Below are 22243 nucleotides of genomic sequence, written 5' to 3'. Positions count from 1 at the left end.
TCTTCAGTGATTTGTTTATTGCCCCTAGGATAAAATACAAACTCCCCAGCTTGACCTTTAAAGCCCTTCACAGTCTGAGACACTAGTTCAAAATTTCAGATATTTCATATTCTCCGTAGTACTCGCCATCCAAACTGGCGCAGTAGCTCTTCCTCAAACCCAACATATATGAATGTTGCCCCTACTTATATGTACAGATTGTCCTAAAATATGTTCCCTCTTTACTGCCATCTCTTAGAATCTTTTAGTTTTCTTCAGTCCTCAGCTCTGGTGGCACCTCCACCCCACCCCAATAAGGAAAGGCTTTCCTGATGTCCCTTAGTTGTTAACACCCTCTTCCCTTTCAAATTATTAAATTGTTTACTTGTTTGTATCTTCAAAAGAATATAAGCTCCTTGAGGGCTGAGACTCACTTGTATCCTAACAGCACATAGTAGATGCTTAAAAACGATTATCAAGTTAAAGTGCTCATCACACCCAACATCTTGTGCTAAACTTGGATTGCAGAAATGAGATATCAACCTTCCTCTCAGTTTTCCTCTGCAGAGAGGAAATGGGTTAGGGAGGTAAACCATGTACAGAAATTTAAAAAAAAAATGCACATAAGTGAAATTACATTGTGAGTGGAGCTTCTTTGTTTAGAAGAGTCATCCTTATAAAAATAAAGTCAAAAGCATAAAGACTATATTTGTAAACGGGTATGCTTTGATGCAATCTATGGGAATTCAGGGAAGGGGGAGATCAATGTGATTTTTCTCCTGAGCTCCAGATACACATCAATTCCAGAAAACACACACACACACAGACACACACACACACACACACACACACATCCTGATGAGGCAGTGTGTAACAGTGTAAAAACCTGGTTTAGTCAGAGGAACAGGATTCAAATCCCAACTGCTGCTTATCTGTGTGACCTTGGGAAAATCATTTAACCTCTCTGGGCCTCAGTTTCTCCATCTATTAAATGGGGGTGTTAGACTAGATAGCCACTAAGTTATCTTCCAGTTCTAAATTTACAATCCTGAATTCTCTAGCTGCTTACAGAATATCAACACTTGGACATCCTATTGACCCCTTAAACTCAACATGTCCTAAATTGAGTTCATTATTTTGCCCCCTAAATATGCTCCTCCTTGTCTTCACACCTCTGCCTGTTATACTCCCTAATTTCCTTCAAGAGTCAAGTGACACCTGCATAGTGTTTCTTTAATCATTGGCCCCAGCTATGACAGCTACAAGCTAACCCCAAATTTTCTTGGATCTTTTGTAAACACCTATGACATGTACATGTTATATCCCTTGATTAAGCTCCCAAGGGCAGGAAATGTTTCCTTGTTTCTTTATATTTCTATTTCCTCTAGCATTTGTCACATAGTAGGAATTTAATGTTTGCCACATAGCAAGCTTTTTACAAACGCTTGTAGATTATTTCCGTCTGCAATAGCACCATTCATCCAGTTTTCCACGTTCATAACTGTGAGGTTATTTTCCTTCCTTTACCTCTCATATACAATCAATTATCAAGTCCTGTCAATTACACCTCTGCATATCTGTTTTTGTCCTGTGACCACTACCAATCTTCAACCTTCATAGTCATCTGCCTTGGTTACTATAATAGCTTCCTAGCTGATTTTTCTACTCCCACTCTTTGTTTCTACCAATCCATCCTTCATATTCTGCCAGAATATTGTATTTTGTTTTGTTTTTACAAATAAATCTATTCATGTCATTCTTCTGCTCAAAAATATTCTAGGGCTTTCTATTGTCTCTTGGGTAAAATGGATTCCTTTGCCTGGCATCCAAGACCCTCTACAATCTGTCCTAATTGTCCTCTACATACTCTCTGTTCCAGGAAAAATGGACAGGAAGCATCCTGTCTTTGGAATCCACCATCTTCCCACACCTGCTATTGTTCACACTGTTCTCTGCACCTGCCATGCTCACCCTATATCTCTTTAACCAAATTTCCAGCCATTATTTAATCCCACCTCAAATGTTAGCTTCTCCATAAAGCCATGCTTGATATCCTAACGTTCAATAATGAATTTTCCCCTTGAAACTCACATAACACTTTCTTTTGTACCTAATTTATATCATGCAATAGAGCTATCAATGCTGTTATCTTATTCCCATACTGGACTGTAAATAGCTGAAAGTATAATGTGTGTCTCTGTAAACTTTCTCCTGGTATGCTGTACATAGTAGGCACTTAATAATATTGAACATAAATGAATGAATACATTTTTATAAAAGAGGCAATTGAGATTAAATGACTTGCCCAGGGTCACATAGCTAATAAGTGTCTGAGGTTGAATCTGAACTCAGGTCCTCCTGATTATGAATGAATACTTGAAACAGAAAGCTGGTGTCTGGAATAGTGAGATTAAGTAGATGAACTAGAGACTTGAAAGTGAGGTAGAAATTTGTATCTGATATGGTTATCAATAGGTACCAGTTGTAGGTTATGTTTATAAAGTTGTAGGAATCAGAGTATGAAGGGTCCTTAGAGATCATCTAGGTTAACCTTCTCATTTTGCACTTGAGGAAAATGAGACCAAGAGAGGTTCCTAAAGTCATGCAGTAAATCAGTCCAGCCTAATTTGACAGAAGATTTTCTGATTCCAGCATTTTTTGGGCCAAACCAACCTTGTTTCTGAGAACTAAATTGTCTAAAGGCAAATCTTAGTGATGTACAAGATGTGGGATGAGGGGGGAGGAGAGAGGAATCAAAGAAAACACTATTACATCTAAAACAGACCTCTTTCCAAGTAGTCCTGTCCTACAAAACTCCATAAAGTTAATCAATGTTCAATCCCTCACCTTGAATGAATGGCCTTTTGCTGAATTAAGTAGTTTGAGATCTCTTTTTCAGTTCAAGCTGCGATGAATGAGTGCCGCAGAATTGCAGTTTAATACAAACCACCTAATTGTATTGTCTTTTGTGAAACAGAGGCACGTTGGTTGATAACCAGTTCCTACAACTATCTAGGTCCCACTGCTAGTGCAAGATAGGAATTCCATAATCATAGGGAGAAAATGTGGTAGAGGGGAGAAAAGACTGGTCTAGGTGTCAGGAAATGATGAGAGTCCTAATTTTCTTACTAGTTGGTACAACCTCAGACAAGTTACTGAACCAACTACTGTCTTAATTTCCTTTAAGTAAAATAAAAGGGCTGGACCACGTGATCTCTAAGCCTGTTTGGAATTCCAAAATTTTCCGTTTCCTGTCCTAATAATCTATATTCTAAGGCTGGGGTTCTTAACATGAGGTTTGCAAGCTTGTGGTTTTGTTTTTTTTAAAGCATCCATGAGGCACACAGAAAGTTTAAGAACTAGCCCAAGGTCCCCTTCCATCTCTAACATTCTATGATTCTTAAAGTTTTTTACTTTTATAGATAATTTCTTTACCTGATCAATCTGATGGTGCCAATATGGAAACATTGTACAGCACAAAACACAAACTTCTAGCATAAAATTAATATTGTAGTCTTCTCTACCCCTAACTTCACTTCTAATTTCTTAAAATTGAAAATTTGAAAAGTATTAAGAAAATGTGAATTTTATTAGTCAATTAGTGTTACAACACAGTCACTGTAGATTTCCCCTTCAGTATTCATGCCACCAAACACTAAGCACAGGAATGTGTCTGTCTGCTTATGATCTAAATCATCACCTTTCACGTCATCAGCTAAGCCCTCTTTCTCTACATTGCTACTGCCTGCATTTGCATGTTCTTCTGCAGAAACAGGAGCCACATGCCAAGGAATGATGCACATTGAATGATCCAGTCGTCCAGGGGGTGAATATGTATCAAACTTAAGCAGGCTCCAGTGTTGTTTTTCTGTGTTTGAGAACAAAAACAAAAAACAACCCAGAAACACTCACACATTATTACTGGAATTAAAAACTGATAGAATCTTTTCAAAGGTCATTTTGGTAATATACAAACATCACCAAATGCTTTCTGTTGTTCTAGAAATTCTATTATTGAGAATAGACCCAAAGTATTACCATAAAGAAAAAAATGATATATGTTGTTACTGAATCATTTTGGACTCTTTGTAACCCCATTTGGGACTTTCTTGGCAAAGATGCTAGAATGGCTTGCCATTTCCTTCTCCAGCTCATTTTACAGATGAGGCAAACAGGGGTAAGTGACTTGCCCAGGGTCACACAGCTAACAACTGTCTCAGGCCAGATTTGAACTCAGGCATATGAGTCTTTCTGACTCCAAACCTGGCACTCTATCCATTGCACCATCCAGCTGCCCCTCTGTTCACATATCTATGTATATGTTAACATTGTTTATAATTAGAAACAACCAGAAAAAGCCTAAATAGCCCCAAATTCAACTATTGAATAAATTATGCAATATCAAAATAATATTAAAATGCCATTGAAATGACAAACCAAGAATACAAAAAGTATCACATTATAGTGGAGAGAGGGTTAGCTAGAGCCTAGCACAGTATGTGAAACATATGAAACATTTAGTTAAATGGTTATTGAATTGAATAAGTAGACCTAAGTCTTTTTCCCTACATATACCAGCTATGCACCATGGACAATAAAGATACTTAATTTCCCAGTGTCCAGATAACTCTCTAAACCTACAAATTATAGCTAGCCACAAAGCTGCATTAAAGGAGGGAGTTTCATACTGACAACTCTTTCCTTCAATGAACTCATAGATCTGAACTCCTCTTTCCAAAGAGAAAAAGAGAGGAATATAAAGACAACTGAAAAGATATATAAAATAATGTGTAGAAAAAGTAGAACCAAAACAGTAATCACATTGATTAAAACCAGATTTTTTTTTAAATGTAGAAACAAAAACAATGATTAATGGACATGAGAAATATACATGAAAGACAGGTTGTGTAGAATGGAGGACTGCCTCCTTCAGAGTCAGGACCATGTACGTTCAAGTTCTATCTTTGACATCTACTGGCTGTGTGAACTTCAACAGGTTATAACTTCTCAGTGGTCCAGGCAACCCTCTAACATGGATAAAATGCAGAACAGTTACCATTTGCATTGGCAGAGGGAATTTCCTTAAAGCTTTCTGCACTGATAAAATCACAGGCTCAGAAAAATATTTAAAATGGATATGTTATATGTAGAAAGTATTTTTAGGTATAAATAGTCATAAATATATTTTATTTGATGTTTCTGTTGTTGGAAATTAAGGGATTGATAAATTATTTAAAAATAAAGAACAAAAAAGAGAAATAAACAGAAAGGGAGAAAGTCAAAGGAACCAGTGTTTATAGCAAGGGTTCTTCACCTGTGGTCCATGAATTTTTAAAAATATTTTATAATAGTACTTCAATATAATTTATTTCCTTTGTAATTCTATGTATTTTATGCATTTAAAAGTATTATTCTGAGAAGGGATCCATAGGCTTCACTAGACTGCCCAAGGGATCCTGGGCACAAAAAAAGGTTATGAACCACAGGTTTACACAGCATGAAACCCACCCTCTTCCCCGCCCAGGTATGCTGGGATTCACTGCATAAACCAGACCTCTAAGATCTGCACAAAAGTAAAAAATAAAAAGGCCTATAGTGGTTGTTTTTATGTCAAAATTTTCCCATAGAAGACTGATGTGAACTGATGCAGTGAATTAAACAGAACCAGAACATTGTACACTCAATATTGTGAGGATGATTAACAGTACAGGACCTAGCTACTCTGATGAAGACAATGATCCAAGACAATTCCAAAGGCCCTATGATGAAAATGGCATCCATGTCCACAAAGAGAACTGATTGACTCTGAGTGCAGATTGAAGCACACCTCTTTCACTTTCCTTATATCTCTTGAGTTTGTGTGTGTGTGTGTGTGTGTGTGTGTGTGTCTTTTCTTTTGCAATACAGCTAATATGGAATTGGGGCAGCTAGGTGGTGCAGAGGATAAATAGTCAGGCCAGGAATCTGGAAGTCTCATTGGCCTGAGATCAAACGTGTCCTCAGACACTTACCAGCTGTGTGACTGTGGGCAAGTCATATAACCGTTTGCCTCAGTTTCCTCAACTGGAGAAAGGAATAGCAAACCACCCCAGTATCTTTGCCAAGAAAACCCCAAAGGGGGTTATGAAGAGTTGGACACGACTGAAAAGCCTGAACAATAATAATAAAACATGGAAATATGTTTTGCAATACTTCACATAATATTGTTTGCCTTCTCAAGGGGTGAGAGAGAGTTGAAGGGAGAGAGAAAATTTGGAATTCAAAATGTTTAAAAATGTATCTTAAATTTTTTTACATGTAATTGGAAAATATTTAATGAAATAAAAATGTATCATCAAAAAAAATTCCCCATGCTAATCCCTCAGACTCATTGCTACACATGCACCGCCATTGAAAAGTCAAAGTTATGTAGTACTTTTCAGAGTAACAATTAAAACATTGGTTTAAAGAGGTGATATTAACTTCCTACCTGTGTGATATTGATACATTGTTGCCAGTGCCCCTGTGGGAGCCATTCCTCCAAAGATGTATATGTGCTTCCCCATGGCCACGGCAGAATGGGCGGCACAGCCTGGTGGGAGATCCCCTGTGGTCTCTAACTTCTCCCATTTCATGTCATCTACCAAGAGAGGGGACATTATTGCAGAAGCAAATAAGAAAACAAGAGATTTAGTTTAGGTAGATTTCCCGATTTCTCCACACAGGTGAAAACCTTATCTCACTGTTTAAGTCTTCCCATAATACTTTATATCTCTCCGTGCTTTGCATTATACTTATCCTCTTTTGTAAAGTGCAAGTTTCTTAAGAGCCAGGACTGTTTTGCATCTCTAAGACCTAGGATGATGCCTTACCCATAAGAGGATCTTAATAAATATTTTCAGAATTGAATTGACTATGTACAACTAGAATTTGATCTGAGACATGTTATTGCCAGACTGCCTAAAGTTTACAGATGATTTGGGGGCTTGAAAGCTGTCACTGGTGATTTTCAAGTGGAATGATAGAGCAGAAAAAACACCAGTTTGGGAGTTAAAGCACCTGGGTTCAAATCCTTCCTCTGATGTTTACTTGCCTATGGGCAAGCCTTTTAACATTTTGAGTCTCAGGTCCCTCATCTACAAAATTAAAGGGTTGGTCTGTGAGATCCCTTTCAGTTCTAGAACTATTTTCCTATGAATTCTTTATTTCACAAAAGACAATATAGTCAGGTGGTTTGTATTAAACTGCAATTCTGCAGGAAACATTTTCATTACAGTTCGAACATGGCCCTTAAAACTACTTACAGTTTCCAGCAAAAGCCATTCATTCAGAGAGGACTGAACATTCATTAACTTTATTTAATGATTTTGTAGGATAGAACTGGACCCACTGTTCTTGGCTGGATGTCTCTTTTCAAAGTAATGGTCTCTTCTCTGATTTCTGTCTCTTCTCCCTCCCTACCCCATAACTTGCACATTACTATGAGATTTGCCTTGAGACAATTTAGTTCTCAGAAAGATGGATGGTTTGGTTTAAAGAGTATTAGAATCAGTCTGGTCAGCTACCTGACAATGGTGTAGAGGTGATGCTTGCTCAGGAAGCAGACTAGATAACCAGTTTGGACATCTCTCTTTCTAAAGCAGAAATGACTTAGACATAGATTAATGTTAACTTAAATAAAATTTTCTGGCAGATATGAACCTCAATTGCAAATTATAGTATTAGTATTATTAATTTTTCTTTAACCCCATGAAGGGACACAGACATTCTCAAGTAGCCAGAATCATGGGGAAACCATGTCCTTCAAAATCATTTGAAAGAACTGGGATATTTAGCCTGGTAGAGGAGAGAAAACAATAATAGGGAGGAGGGGATGTGATGGCTGTTTTAAAAATATTTGCACACTTATTTTTAAATATTTTATTGCTCTGTGAAAGAATGAATAGTTCATTTTGCTTGACCCCAGATGGCAAAACAAGGACCAATGGGTACAAAACTTATAAGGAGGCAGATTTTGGCTCCAAATAAGGAATAACTTCCTAACAGCTGAACAATTATTTCAACCCCAAAGTTGAACAAACTACTTTGGGATGTAATTAACTCTCAGACATCAAAAGTCTTGAAGTAGCAGCTAAATCTGAACATAGGCTTTAGAGCTAGAAAGGACTTTAGAGAGTCCCTTATTTACTTAAATCTTTGTTCTAAAAACCACTGGTTCAATTTGCCTGCTGTTTGCCCAAGGGAAAAAACATGACCCAATGAAGGGACACTGACAAACTAAAGTTTATCCAGTAGCCAGAATCGTGAGGAAACCAAGGAGATGACAAAGGGTGATTGTTGCAGATTGTCCTTATGTAAAATCTGAGCTCTTTCTGGTCTCAGAGCAGAACAGTGGATTCTAAAAGCTATTAAGCCTAGCTTCTTAATGGGTAGAACTCTCTTAACTACAATGAATAATAATGGAAAGAATGCTGGAACCTGGGAGTCTGGAAACCTGGGCTGAGATGAATCAATACATTTGTAAAATAGGCAAAATTATGCTTTTTCTACACATTTTGCAAGGTTGTTGGGAAGAAAGGTCCTTTATAAACTTTAAAACACTATAAAGAAGCAACAGCACAGTGGAGTAGAGGGGGCACTGGCCTTGGAGTCAGGGAAGAACTAATCCCATCCATGAACTTATTAGGAGCATAACCACGAGCAAGTTGCTTAACTTCTCTGAGCCTCAGTTTTCTTATCTTTAAAATGGGAGGAAATAATGCCTACAGCATCTGTCTCATGGAGGTGATTGTGAGGCTTAAGTAAGAATATACCTTAACAGCTCTGCAAATCTTAAAGGCTTATAATACTATCAGTTATTGTTATTAAGTGATTTAAAAATACTATTCAGCATGATTACCTGCTTGCAAATTTATATTTCTGGTATACCACAAACTGTTTTTAAAAGTCATTGCTCTCATTCCCATCCCCATTTGTATTCTACTTACCTGTATCTATGCAATACAGATCATCATAGAATTCATCCCCTGCCAAGCCACCATGAACAAAGAGTTTGGGCCCCAGTGCCACCATCACATGGCCATGACGGGGTGGGGGTGGTTCCCCACAGGTTTCTGGCTGTGACCAGGTCAATGTTGCTAAACATATAAAATCAAAAACATTAGGTAGCAGTACTTTGGAAACACAAAGGCAACCCTCAACTGCATGTATATTGGCATCATTTGAAATAGTAAACTTTTAAAGTTTACAGAGGCATCCTCTAAGAATAGATGGACCTCATTTCATGCTGAAGGTCATTCCTGGAGAGTGGTGTTTAAATAGGATCTTGGTGAATAAACTGTCACCGTGAAAAGAGCAAAGGACATGGGCTGAAATGAGCCAGGTTCAACTCTTGGCTCTGGCATGTCTTTGCTGTGTTACTGTACCTATGTCACCTCACCCCTTAGAAACCCAGCTTCCTCTTTTGTAAAATGGAGATAATAAAATTTGCTGTATGTACCTTACAAGGCTTTTGTGAAAAAAGTATAAACATTAAAGTGTTCTGGAAATGAGAGCTCTAATTATACCCACAGATTTAAAGCTAGAAGAGAATTCAGCAACTGGAGACCATCCATGGTCCCAAAATTTGAAGAGGCAGAAGAAATGTTAGAAAAGATCATCACCATCATAGCACTTTGCTTGACTTTCATTTCCCCCTAAACATTCACTCTGTATCTTACTATTTGTATGCATATACATTTTTTTGAGGGGGATGGGTAAAGAAGGTAGGCATCAGGGTGCTAGCCTTGAAATCAGGAAGACTTGCATACAAATTCTGCCTCAGATAGATAGTAAGCTATGTGACCTGAGGCAAATCATTTAACTTCCCCGTCTGCCTCCTCATCTGTAAAATGGGGATAATAATAGCACTACCTGTGAAGACCACATGAGATTATATATACCATGTGTATATAAATATATATGGGATTTACAAGCCTCAAAGTACAATGTAAATGTTAGCTATTATTATTGCTGTTGCTATTTTACTCACATAGGGCATGACAGGTGTGGAAATCTTTCCACTGATAAAGATTAGCATGTCATTTGTTGTCTTAGGGAGTTGCCTGGAAGCACCAAGAGGTTAAATGATGACAGGAGAGTATGAGGTATACTTGTACTCAATTCTTCCTGATTCTAGCTCTATGCATCCCATGTCCCCTCTTTTCAGGTTTGCAGATCTTTGAAAGCAAGAACTATGGTACTTTTCATCTTTGAATTCCAGGGGACCCTCCGTAAGTGCTTGCTAAATGTTTGCTGAATTATTATTTAAAATTATTCTATACACACTTCTATTTATCAGGTTTTTTCTCTGGATGCAGATAGAGTGAGGGGAAGGAAAAAATTTACACGATAATTTTGTTGTAGGGAATAGTAAATTGTGTATAGATTTGCAGTTTCATATACAACAATTTTTTATCTTACAATGTCATGTTAATGCTTGTTTTATTCCATAAATTAAAAATAAAAAAGTGATCCTGGCTTCTTAGAGACTCTCTCAATGATGTGCAAGTAAGGTTTGGAGTATAGGCTCAAAGAAGGACCACACTTCCACAGTTCAAGGACCAAGCAAGCTAAAAACAAAGAGGTTTATCGCTAGAAGTTTGGCTGAAAGATGATGAGGTTTTTTGGCCAAAGCCACTAATGAAATGGATTACTCTTGTTATTATGTAAAGGAACCCTATAGTGGAGTCTTCTTTGAAAGTGAGAGAAGCCTTTGGTGATGTGAATAAATCCCTCTATTTTCCTCCACCAAATTTATCTATTGTGTAGCTTAAGTTTTTGTCTGTTAGGTTTTCTCAAAGCAAGCCCCACCTGGAATGGAAGATGCAAATGAAAATTTTATTTCACACATGCTACCACTCTTTTTAAGTCTCATTCAAAACTGCCCACTGTCAATAGAAAGAAATGTAAATGAAATCACTGTTGGGAGTTTCCAATGAGAACTTGAAAGCAGGTCTAGATCACAGATGACAGACTGTTAGAGTTGGAAGGGATCTCTGAACACACAATGTGAGAATATAGATCCTAGGATATCTGAGCTGATATGGACCTTAGAATATGGAATTTTAAAATATAGAAAAGAGAAGGTCAGAGCTGGGAGGAACCTTAGAAATCATCTAATCCAGCCTTCTCATTTTATAGATGAGAAATCCGAGATAGAAATAGAAGGAAATCCAGACCCACTCAGCATTTAATTTTGTGGCTGAGGCTCATAAGCTTTTCATAAAAGACAAACCTCAGAGTTCAAGCATATTTGAACTTTATGTCCAAAAGATGCCAAATGACTTATCTAGTAGTCAGTGGTAGAGATTAGAACTCCAACTTTCTGACATTCCAGACAGGGATCTTTCCAAGCTATCATACTGTCTGATATTTATATTCTGTCTCTCTAACTCAACTGTAAGCTCCTTTGACTAGGGACCAGGTGCCCTATATCATCTCCCTCATGATGCCTCATACCATGTTTTACAAAGGAAGTACCCAATTTCAATTTAATAAATACCATTTAAGTGGCTATTATGTGCTCAGTACTATAGATAAAAAGGTAAAAAAAATGATAGTTCCTAATCTCAAGAAATTTTCAATTTACTAGGGGTTTGGGTGGGTATACAATAACGATGCAAATAAATGTGAAACAAAGCAGAATATGATGGGGGGGCGGGAAGAAAGATCTAAAGTGTTTTAGAAAAATATGAGGAAGGAAAGACTGCTTTCAGCAGAGGAAATCAGAAAGGGTTTCATTGAGGAGGTGGCACCTAAACTGGACCTTGAATAAAGAAAAGGTTTTTAAAAAAATAATAAAAAATATTTTAAAAGGTTCTCAAAAGTTGGAGATGAAGAGGGGCGCTTTAGTCATTGGGGATGGCCTACATGATTATACAATAAAAGGAAACAGCTGCACAAGACCAGGGAACAGCTGAGTAATTCAGTTTGGCTGGCACCTGGAATGTATTAAGGGGAAATAATAAGAAATTACTCATTTGAAGCTATATTGTAGAAGGTCATGAATGCCATAACATTTATATTTTATCTTATGGGAAATGGGGAATCACTGAAGGATTTTGGTCAGGGGAAGGTCACGATCAGACTCGAACATTAGAAAGATTATTTTGGCAGCAGTACAAAGGACAGATTCAGGAAGAGAAAGTTGAAGTAAAGAGACTATTAAAAAATAGTATAAGAAAGAGGTGATGAGGGCCTGAAGTTTGTTGGATGACTGAATAAATGAATCATTTGTTAGGCATACTTGCGTCAAATACGTGGAGCTGGGTGTCCTGAACAGGCTTGGCGCCTTTCTCCCCACCACCAAAAACATAAAGCTGGTTTCCGATGACCGCGGATGCAGTGTGAAATGTTCTTGGGGATGGCGGTGTGCCAGTCACATTAGGAGTGCTCCATATCCTGGTTTCTGATCCACATGTAATTTTTGTAAGATGATATTTGGTTAGCAGGATTGCTATATTATCATTATCATTATACTGCAAGGCCATGAGCCAACTCTACATTTAATAAGAGCCAACATGTATATATCAATTTAAAGTTTTCAAAGAACCTTACATATATTGTGACATTTGATCCTCACAACAAACCTGTAAAGTAGGTATTTAAAATTATCCCCATTTTGTCTATCAGTTGGGGAATGGCTGGAAAAGTCATGGTATATGAATGTGATGGAATACTATTGTGCTGTAAGAAATAATGAAGGGGATGGTTTCAGGAAAGCCTGAGAGGTCCTAAACTGATGCAGAATTAGGTGAGCAGAACCAGGAGAACAATTTACACAGTAACAGCAATATTATAAAGATAACTCTGAAAGACTTAGTGAATCTGATCAATACAATGATCTACCACAGTTCCAAGATTCATGATGAAAAATGCTATTTTCCTCCAGACAGAGGACTGATGGACTCAGAGTGACAACTGAAACATATTTTTTTCTGTCTTCCTTTTTCTTTTCTTTTTTCATTCTTTTTTTTGAATATAATTAATGCAGAAATGTGTTTTTTATGACTTCATACTTATAATGGATATCGTAATTCTTGCCTTCTCTTTGGATAGAGAAGGCAAAGGAAGGAAGAAAATTTGGAAATGAAAATAAAAATGAAATTGAATTTTAAAAATCCCCATTTTATTGATGAGGAAATTGAGGCTGAGAGGTTAAGTGATTTGCCTAGGGTTACATAGCAATTAAACATCTGAGGAAGGATTTGAACTCAGGTCTTCCTGACTCCAAATGCAGCACTCTTATCCATTGTGCCACCCAGCCACCACCAGTAGTATTTCAACATTTCAGGGATCTGTGCATCTTCTACTGATGTAGCACACAACCCTCTGTACTTTAGTAGATGATCATAATAAAGTAGATGATCGTAATGAATCACTGTGGGCAAAGACATTTATTCCCTGGTGGCCAACTCCCTGGTGATAAACTTCTCTACACTCAGTAAGTCTGGTCCTCTGACAGAAACACAGTCCATTGTTAGGCCTAAACTTGTAGTTTTTCCAGCTTTGTTTGCATTTTTCTGGTACAGTCCTTGAGAACTCATGGTTCTTATTATAAGCAATAATAAAATTATTATTCAGTTCAATGAATGAACCTTTATTAAGCCCTGAGAGTTTGTTGACCACTGTGCTTAGTGCTGGGGGGGAGAGGGGGAGGAGACATGGGTGCCTTAAAGACTGCTCTGCACATAAGAATGTCTTAATTAAAGGAGCTAATTACCTTTGAGGTGGAATTCTAGGCAATGGAAGGTAGGGGTGTAAAAGTTATGGTGGTGACATTTAAGTAGCAACACACATTTCTATTTTGTTTAAAGGGTTATAAAATACTTCCCTCCCAACATCCTTAGGAGGCTGGTAGTACAAAGATTATCATCCGCAATGTACTGATGAGAAAAGTGAAGTTCATAAAGGAAAATAACTTGCCATGAGTCATATGGCTAAAAAAATGTCAGAGACAAGACTTGAACTCAGATTTTCCCAATCAAAATCCTAGTAACTATTATCTACAGATCCCCAGGTCACTCCTTTTCTTTCCTTAATGAGTTTCATACCTGGTTCACAATATTTCTCTCCTCTTCAATTCCTGCCATCATACTAGGGGACTTCAATATACATATTAACTTTGCCTCAAAAACCCTAATCACTAAATTCATCATAAGGGCTATTCTTCCAGCCCAGCTCAGCCACATACAAAGATGGTCATACCTTTGATCTTGTCATCACCCACAAATGTACCATGTCTATGTTCAAGAATTCTTAAATTCCCTTATCTGATTACAATCTGATTGGCTTTTTAATCTCTCCCTCTGCCTTCTCTTACAAAACCCTACTCTTTGCACTGTGAGCTCCAATCCCTTGACCCCTTAATAATCTCCTCAGCCAAACCTTCTGTACTAACCACTCTTTCCTCTTCTCCCCATCTTGACCCCTTGGTGAACTAATGCAACTCTATACTGTCCTCAGTTTTTGAATCTCCAGCCCCCTTATCATTTTACCGATTGTGCCCCAGCCAAGCCTCAGCTTTGAATCATTCTCACCATTTGTTACCTTTGCTCTTACACATGTGCTGCTAAATGAAGGTGGAGGAAATCATACAACTGTTCTGACTGGGATCTATCTCAAATTTATGATACACAACCTCAACTGAGTTTTCACTGTTGCTAGGCAATCCTACTATTCTGCTCTTTATCAACTCATTCTTTCATTCTCCACAGCGGCTCTTTCAAAACTTTTCATCTCTTCTCAAACCTCTCATAGCTCCCCCCCAGCCTTTCAGCTGAGAACTTTGACTTACATTTCACAGAAAAAATTAAAGCCATTCACTGTGAACTTTCTCTTCCACTCTCTTCCTCATTCATCATTCAGATATTTTTGCCATTTTCTCCTCCTTTACCCGTTTCCCATAATGAAATGGTCTTACTCCTTACCAAAGCTAACCCCTCTACTTGCTCAAGTGATCCCATTCCATCCAGTCTCTTCCAATAGATTAACCCCTTTGTTATTCCTATTCTTTCACTCATTTTAATCTCTCCTTGTCTACAGGCTCATTTCCCACTGCTTGTAAACATGCCCCTGTCTCTACCCATCCTAAAAAAGAGCAAAACACCCTCATTTGATTTTTCCATCTCCACTAACTACTATACTATATCTCTTCTGACCTTTGCAACTAAACCCCTCAAAAAGTCCGACTACAGTAGGTTACTCCTCTTTCTCTCTTTTCTTTCTCTTCTTAACCCCTTACAATCTTCCTTCTGACCTTATCTTTCCACTGAAACTGCTCTCTTCAAATTTACTAATGATCTCTTAGTCATGAAATCCAATGGCTTTTTCTCAATCTTCATTCTCCTTGATCGCTCTGCAGCTTTTGACATTGAGGATCACTCCCTCCTTGATACTCTCTTCTCTTTAAGTTTTTTGAACACTTCTCTCTCCTGGTTCTCCTCATATTTATCTGACTGCTCCTTCTTTGTCTCCTTTGCTGGATCTTCTTCCAGTTGATCCCCTCTAATCATAGACATCCCTTAGGGTTCTGTCCTGGGTCCTCTTCTCTTTTCCCTCTGTACCGCAAGTATACGATATACTGGGAATGCATCCTAGGTCATCTCCAGTCATCCTGATGAATATCAGGTCACTGGATTCAGATGGCTCTGGAGGAGAAGTGAGGCTAGTGACCTGCACAGCCCTCCCTCACTCAAAACAAAGTCAAGTGCAAGTCATGTCATCATTTCTCTGATGGCATGGTTTTCTTTGGCAACGAAGGACGAACATGATACTACTTCACTTGGTGATCCCACCACTTTCCATGGGTTTAATAACCATCTCTATGCTGATGATTCTCAAATCTATTTATCCTGCCCCAAACTCTCTGCTGACCTCCAATTTCCAATTGCCTTTTGGTCATTTCAAAGTGGATGTCCAGTTGTCATCTTAAATTCCATATGTCCAAAATAAAACTCATTATCTTTCCCCCTAAACCCTCTCTCCCCTTCTACCTTCCCTATTACTCTAAGAGGACAACACTATCCTCTCAGTTCCTCAGACTCAAAATGTATGGATCATCCTGGATTCCTCACTATCTCTCCCTACGGCCCCCTATAGCCAGTCTGTTGCCAAGGCTTGTCAATTTCACCTTTATATACCTTTCTTTACTTTGACACTGCCACCACTCTAGTGCAGGTCCTCATCACCTAACACCTGAATTATTACAATTAATCTGTTGGTGAGTCAGCCTGCTTCAAGTCTCTTACTACTCCAGCAGTGTTGGGGGTGGAAGCTCAATTCCATGTGAACAGTCTTGGGCGGGTAAAGGTGGGAACTTCTAAATCTTAGAGTTCTCATGAGGCCCCCCATAAAACAGCAGGGAATCGAGGAGTGAGACCGAGCTATCTCGTGGATTTCTGCCTCTTCCCGTGAGAAACATGATGGGAGGAGCATCCCCCTCGAGACTGTCCCAGGTCTGGGCACACCTATTGTTATCTAACAGGCACGGTATTCAGATGCAAACTATGCGGCTGGAGAGTTTAATTAGGATCAGGAAAGCCTGAAGGCTCTCTTAGCTAGGGAGGGGCCGTTACAGGACAGAAGGCTCCGTTTTTCCTCTCTTCGCTCTCCCCTCCCCCTCTCTCCCCACTTACACTTCTACTTCCAATCTCTTTTTTTTTTTATTTTGTAATGTTTAACAATCACTGCCATACAATTGCGATTTTATCCCTCCCCACCTACTCCCCACTACCCCCCTCCCTCCCCACGACTGCATACAATTCTGTATAGATTCTACATATACTTTCCTATTGAGTATATTTTCACTATAGTCATGCTATGTAGTCAGACTAAGATAAATGAAAGAAATCGTATAACAAATCAGAACATGATACACAAACACATACACATACACAAACATGATCTGCTACAATATGTGAGTGACTTCCATATTTCTCTCTCTGAGTGTGGCAGGCATTTTGCCTTGAGATCCTCCATTGGGATTTTTTTTTTTTTTTTTGTAAGAAGTTCTTGTGTTATTACAAAAATCTAAGTCTACCAGAAAAAACTCTCACACACTGTGGTTGTTGCTGTGCATAAAGTTCTCCTGGTTCTGCTCCTTTCACTCAGCATCAGGTCATATAAGTCCTTCCAGGCCTCTTTCCAATCTCTTACCGTAAGATCTTTGCCTCCTTGGGAGATTTCTCTCTCCCTCCTAAGGAAGAGCTCCCCCTGCACATGTAACCAGGACCCTGAATAAAGCCTAACCCTTGTTCGACTCCGGAAAGTCTCTTCTCTCATACGTTTATCCGGTTTGGCCAACCGAAGACCTGGGACAGGTAAGGTAAGACTCGGGTAGCCCTCAGGCCTCTAGGCCTGGCACAGCAGATCCTCCATTCTGCCACTAAAGTGATTTTTCTAAAGCGCAGGTCCAACCCCTACTTAATAAACTCCAGTGGCTTCTTATTGCCTCTAGGATCAAATACAAAATGCTCTGTTGGCATTCAAAGCCCTTCACAACCTTTCCAATCTTCTTACACCTTTCCTCCCCAACATGTACTCTTCAATCCAATGATACTATTACACAAACAAGACACCCTATCTCTCAGCTCCCAGAATTTTCTCTGGCTGTCCCCCCCATGCCTGGAATGTTCTCCCTCCTCTGCTTCAACTACTGACTTCCCTGGCTTTCATTAAGTTTCAGCTAAAGTCTCACTTTGTACAGGAAGTATTCCCCAACTCCTCCTAATGTCACTGCCTTCACTGTCAGTCATTTCTTTTCTTATCCTGAATTACAGCTTGCTTAGTGTCTATTTGTTTATATGTTGTGTCCTCCTTTGGATTGTAAGCTCTTGGAGGTTAGGGACTGTCTTGTGTATCTTTTTGTATCTCCAGCACTTAGCACAGTGCCTAGCACATGGTGGGTACTTAATAAATGTTTATTGATAAGACCAAAACTTGTATATATCTTGTATAACCTAGTTTTTTGCATTGCCCCCCCATTAAAATATAATGTACTTGAGGTCAGAGACCATGTTTTTGACTTTTTTTGTATTCTCAGAGCTTAGCACAGAACATAGCATATCATAGGTATTGTTAACTGATTGACTCTCACTATTAGACAACAATGCCTTACTTAATGAGATAGAGATAGAGAGACAGAGAGAGAGAATGTTTCTGGGTTCTCTTAAATTAGAACATGTAAGAAATCATCATATTTATCTTATTGTCCCTGTAGATGCCAGCTATGGGAGAAACCTCCCAAAGTTCTCTAAAACCCGTAGTTGTCATGAAGTTGACCACAATCTTAATAAAAATCCCATTTACGTGTGTGTGTGTATGTCCACAAAGTTTTAATAGCTTAAACTGCATTAAGGCTTTTTGTGATATACAAAGATACACACGAATATATAAATATAAACATATATGTATGTAGATACAAAAATATAAACACGTATCCATATACACTTATTACATATGAGCGCAATGATATATATGCATGTATGTAGTGATTTATGAGGATACACCAAAAACCTCACAAGAGCCTCTGATGGAAAGTGGGAAGTAACTGATAGTTCAGAAACCTAAAGTGACTTGGCCCAAGTCATGGGGAGGTCAAGTGTCAAAGCTGGCACTTGAACACAGGTATTCTAATGCAGAGTCTATTGCTAAAGAGACACAGGACAATACTGTGGAAAAAGCACTGGACCTGGAGCTTGAATTTTGGCTCTGACACGTCACCCCTCAGCCTCACTTTTCTCATTTGTAAAAAGGGGCAAATCCCATTTGTACTATCTCCCTTATACGAATGCCTTGTAGAAGAATGCTCTGTAAAATGCTGAGAAATGTGAATTGTCATTAAGAGATCAGTTCCTGTCCCTCTTACCTAGCAGCTTTGTGACCAGGTACAAGCCACTGGTCCTCATTTGGCCTCAGTTTTCTTGTATATAAAATGTACCACTTAGCTGCCTTTAAGTACAACTCTCATGTTTTTCCTCTATCCCACACTGGATCTCAGAATACAGTGCCATCTCTACAACTTGTCTTAATTATGAAAGCCATCCATGATGTTCTTCATCTTTGATACTTCTTGGCCTAATTTAAATTTTCTAGGGAAGGCGCAGGGAGTTGATGCAGGATCAGTCTATAATAGCAGATTTCAAGGTCATCAACATCTATATTCTCTTTATTACAACTCCTACCAGACTTAACTTATGTAAGGTCAAGGCCCTAGTTCTGTTCTCTATCCTGACCAGTTAGATTTGCACAGGAGGAATATTATTTCCTTTCTCCTTAATCTTGCAAATGATTTACAAGTGGATGAGTGGGTGGGGCTAAGACTTGGATCTTGGGAGGCCCAGGGAGAAAAAGGATAGTTGTTTTAAAGGTGGACCACTTGCACGGGGGTTGTGGGTTCTTGTTCAAGATTGGGTTGACCTTCCAAAGTCTCTTATAAACCTAGACTTCTGTGAAGGACTTCTCTGTGAAAGGTGGATTAGACTTGTACTTATAGGAACAGTGTGTGGGACATAGCAGATGGGCAGATTTCTACTTCATATGAAGAAAAACGTTCTTATAATCAGTTATCCAGAAACAGGAACAGTTGGCTTGAGAGGTAATGAACTCCCTGTCCTTGGACATTTTTTTTAACAGAAGCTAGATGACTACTTGTGATACTTTCTGGCTCTGAGATTCTGAAAAATACATTGTCCACAAGGGAGACTGGGTAAAACTGCATAAATGATTCAGTATATTCCATGCCTTTTCCTGGAAAACCAATTCAGACTCAACCATTCTGACAGCTGATTAACAGAGAGTGAAAGAATCCTGGAGTTAGAAAGGATCTTAAGGGTCATTTAATCCAACCCCCTACTCAGGGTAAGAATTCCTTCTATAATATTATCCTGCCACATACTTGAATCACAGGATTTAAATCTAGAAACAATTCTCTCTAATCCCTTTATTTTATAGATAAAAAACTGATACCTAAACAGGCTAAGTGATTTGCTGAGGTGAGAGAGGCAAGATTCAAACCTCTATTTTCTCCAAATTCACTATATCACCTATTGTCTCTGTCCTCTGGATATACTCTGGTTTTTCAATGTCCTTCCAATGTGTGGAGAACAGAATAGAATAAAACATGTGAAGGACTGCACATTTTCTCACACATAAATCAAGAAAATCTAATCTACTTGCAGATTAGGAAATACAATTTTTATTTTCTACAATATTAGCTTTGTCGTACACTTGTTCAGTACAATCCAAATATTTCCTCCATAGGAAATGAGATGATTACCTCATCAGGGAATGAAGATAGCTATGAGGCACTTACCAAGATCCAATACTTGTAAGCAATTTCGGTTCCCTGACTGGTCTGCCCCTCCAAATACCCAGATCCTGCCACGGGTGCTGAGGGGAAGGAAGCTGGCATGCTCATAGCGGGCCAATAGACCCTCACAGTCCACTTCATTCCACTGATGGGTAGCTGTAAAACATTTTCAGCAGTTACTAGGCTGGTTGGTCAATCTTCTCTCCTTCATAAACTGGTTTATGTTGCTTGTGGCAAAGAAGTAATCTTCTGTATACCAGTGTCAATTGCAAAGGCAGTCAGTCAATTGACCTTATATATGGTAATTAGCACATATTCACTGAATTGAAGTGATCCAAATAGCTCACAAAACCAAGTGTATGTTAATAATGATACAAAGTATCATTTACTGAGAGTATTTTTTATGAGTCTATGGAAGAGAAACTCAACATCCCAATACTTTTAACTCAACTACAAAAAACGGTTATTTTATTCATCTGCAAAGTCATTCATAGAACATTAAACATAAAAGAATAGTAAGTGAGTGACTGATTCCAGGATTGTACCCGTCTGAACTACCTTAAACAAGATGAGAATGATGAATTTTATATAATAATAGTTCACTAGAACCAGGACAACATTGTACACAGCAACAGCAACATTGTTTGATGACCAGCTTTGATAGACTTGGCTCTTCTCCTCAACATAATGATCTAAGACAATTCCAAAAGATTCATGATGGAAAATGCTATCTACATCCAGAGAAAGAACTATGGAGTCTTAATGCAGATCAAAGCATCCTATTTTCTCTTTTTTCTTTCTCATGGTCTTTCCTTTTGTTCATATTCTCCTTTCACAACCTTATTAATGTGGAAATATGTTGAATACGATTGTACATATACAGCCTATATCATATGGCTTGCAATCTTGGGAGGAGTAAATGGAGGAGAGGGAAGGGAGGAAGAAAAAAAAATCTTATAAAAATGAATGCTGAAAACTATCTTCATGTGTATTTGGAAAAAATAAAAAAAATATCCTTAAGTAGGAAAAATTAATAATATTTCACATTTTTATTAGTATTTGCTAGTTCTTCTTTAATATGAGAAAGATTAGAGGGAAGTCTCCAATACATTGGGTAAAACCTCTTTGGGGGTTTTAGGGAAAGACATGGGCAAGAATTGCATAGCATGAGGTGAAGAGCTTGGTCTTTAGCAGTGAAGGCTATCTGTACATGCATTGAGATTTATTTGAAGTTGAAAGCTTATTAGAGTTTTATGACCATTATCTCATTTGAATGAATGAATAAATGAAAAAGCACTTATTATTTCCTATATGCAAATGATCCTGGGAGGTTGCTAATAATATAATAATGATAGTTTATACATATAGAATACTTTATTAATTAAGCAGTTTCTCAGATTGTTTCTAGGAGGTTAACAGGGCAAATATTACCCCTACTTTGTAGATGAGGAAGTTCAGGCTCAGGAAGCCATGACTGTAAGAGATGTAGCTTCAAGGGAACTTAGAGATCACCTTGTCAAGCCTCCTTATTTTATGCATGACATAATTGAAGCTCAGAGAGTTAAGTGACTAGTCCAAAGTCATACAAGTAGTAAATATAGAGCCAGGATTTACCCTCAATATACCTAACTGCAAGAGAAACATAAGTCATGAATTTTTTCCTTACCTCTGTAAAGGATATATTTATTTTTTCAGTGTTTTCACTCGTTTTAACTTTACAATAAGGTTAGGACTGGTCAGAGGATTCCAGGGTAATAGAGCTGAAAGAGACTTTAGAGTTTATGAATCTTCACTTTACAAACAAGGAAACTAAGACTCAAAGAGTTTGGAGGATTTGCTCAAGGTTACACAGTAAATGACAGAGCTGGGGTTCAAGTCATAAGCTCAATTCAAACTAAACTGGCTGAGAATTTTGTAGAAATCCCTCTTTGGCAA

The 22243-nt window shown here is 38.2% G+C and overlaps 1 protein-coding gene across 5 annotated transcripts in view; it reads right to left on the bottom strand.

The window, feature by feature from the left end:
* Positions 1-3549: 3549 nt before the first annotated feature.
* RABEPK (Rab9 effector protein with kelch motifs) overlaps positions 3550-22243 on the bottom strand; it is a 33751-nt gene continuing 15057 nt past the window's right edge. For 4 of the 5 annotated variants that reach the window (XM_072631910.1, XM_072631913.1, XM_072631911.1 and 1 more), the window contains 5 exons: positions 20312-20464; positions 12245-12406; positions 8946-9095; positions 6449-6598; positions 3550-3847 (listed from right to left, as the gene is read on the bottom strand). In XM_072631910.1, coding sequence (XP_072488011.1) covers positions 3570-3847; positions 6449-6598; positions 8946-9095; positions 12245-12406; positions 20312-20464 — 893 coding nt within the window. In that variant the 3' untranslated portion in view covers positions 3550-3569. The remainder of the gene's footprint in view (positions 3848-6448; positions 6599-8945; positions 9096-12244; positions 12407-20311; positions 20465-22243) is intronic. The other variant, XM_072631914.1, reaches the window with a different exon arrangement.

This window comes from Notamacropus eugenii, chromosome 1 (assembly GCF_028372415.1).
Source record: "Notamacropus eugenii isolate mMacEug1 chromosome 1, mMacEug1.pri_v2, whole genome shotgun sequence".
Classification (NCBI taxonomy): domain Eukaryota; kingdom Metazoa; phylum Chordata; class Mammalia; order Diprotodontia; family Macropodidae; genus Notamacropus; species Notamacropus eugenii.
The sequence above is the reverse complement of the archived record's forward strand: the minus strand, read 5'-3'. Positions and strand labels throughout refer to the sequence as shown.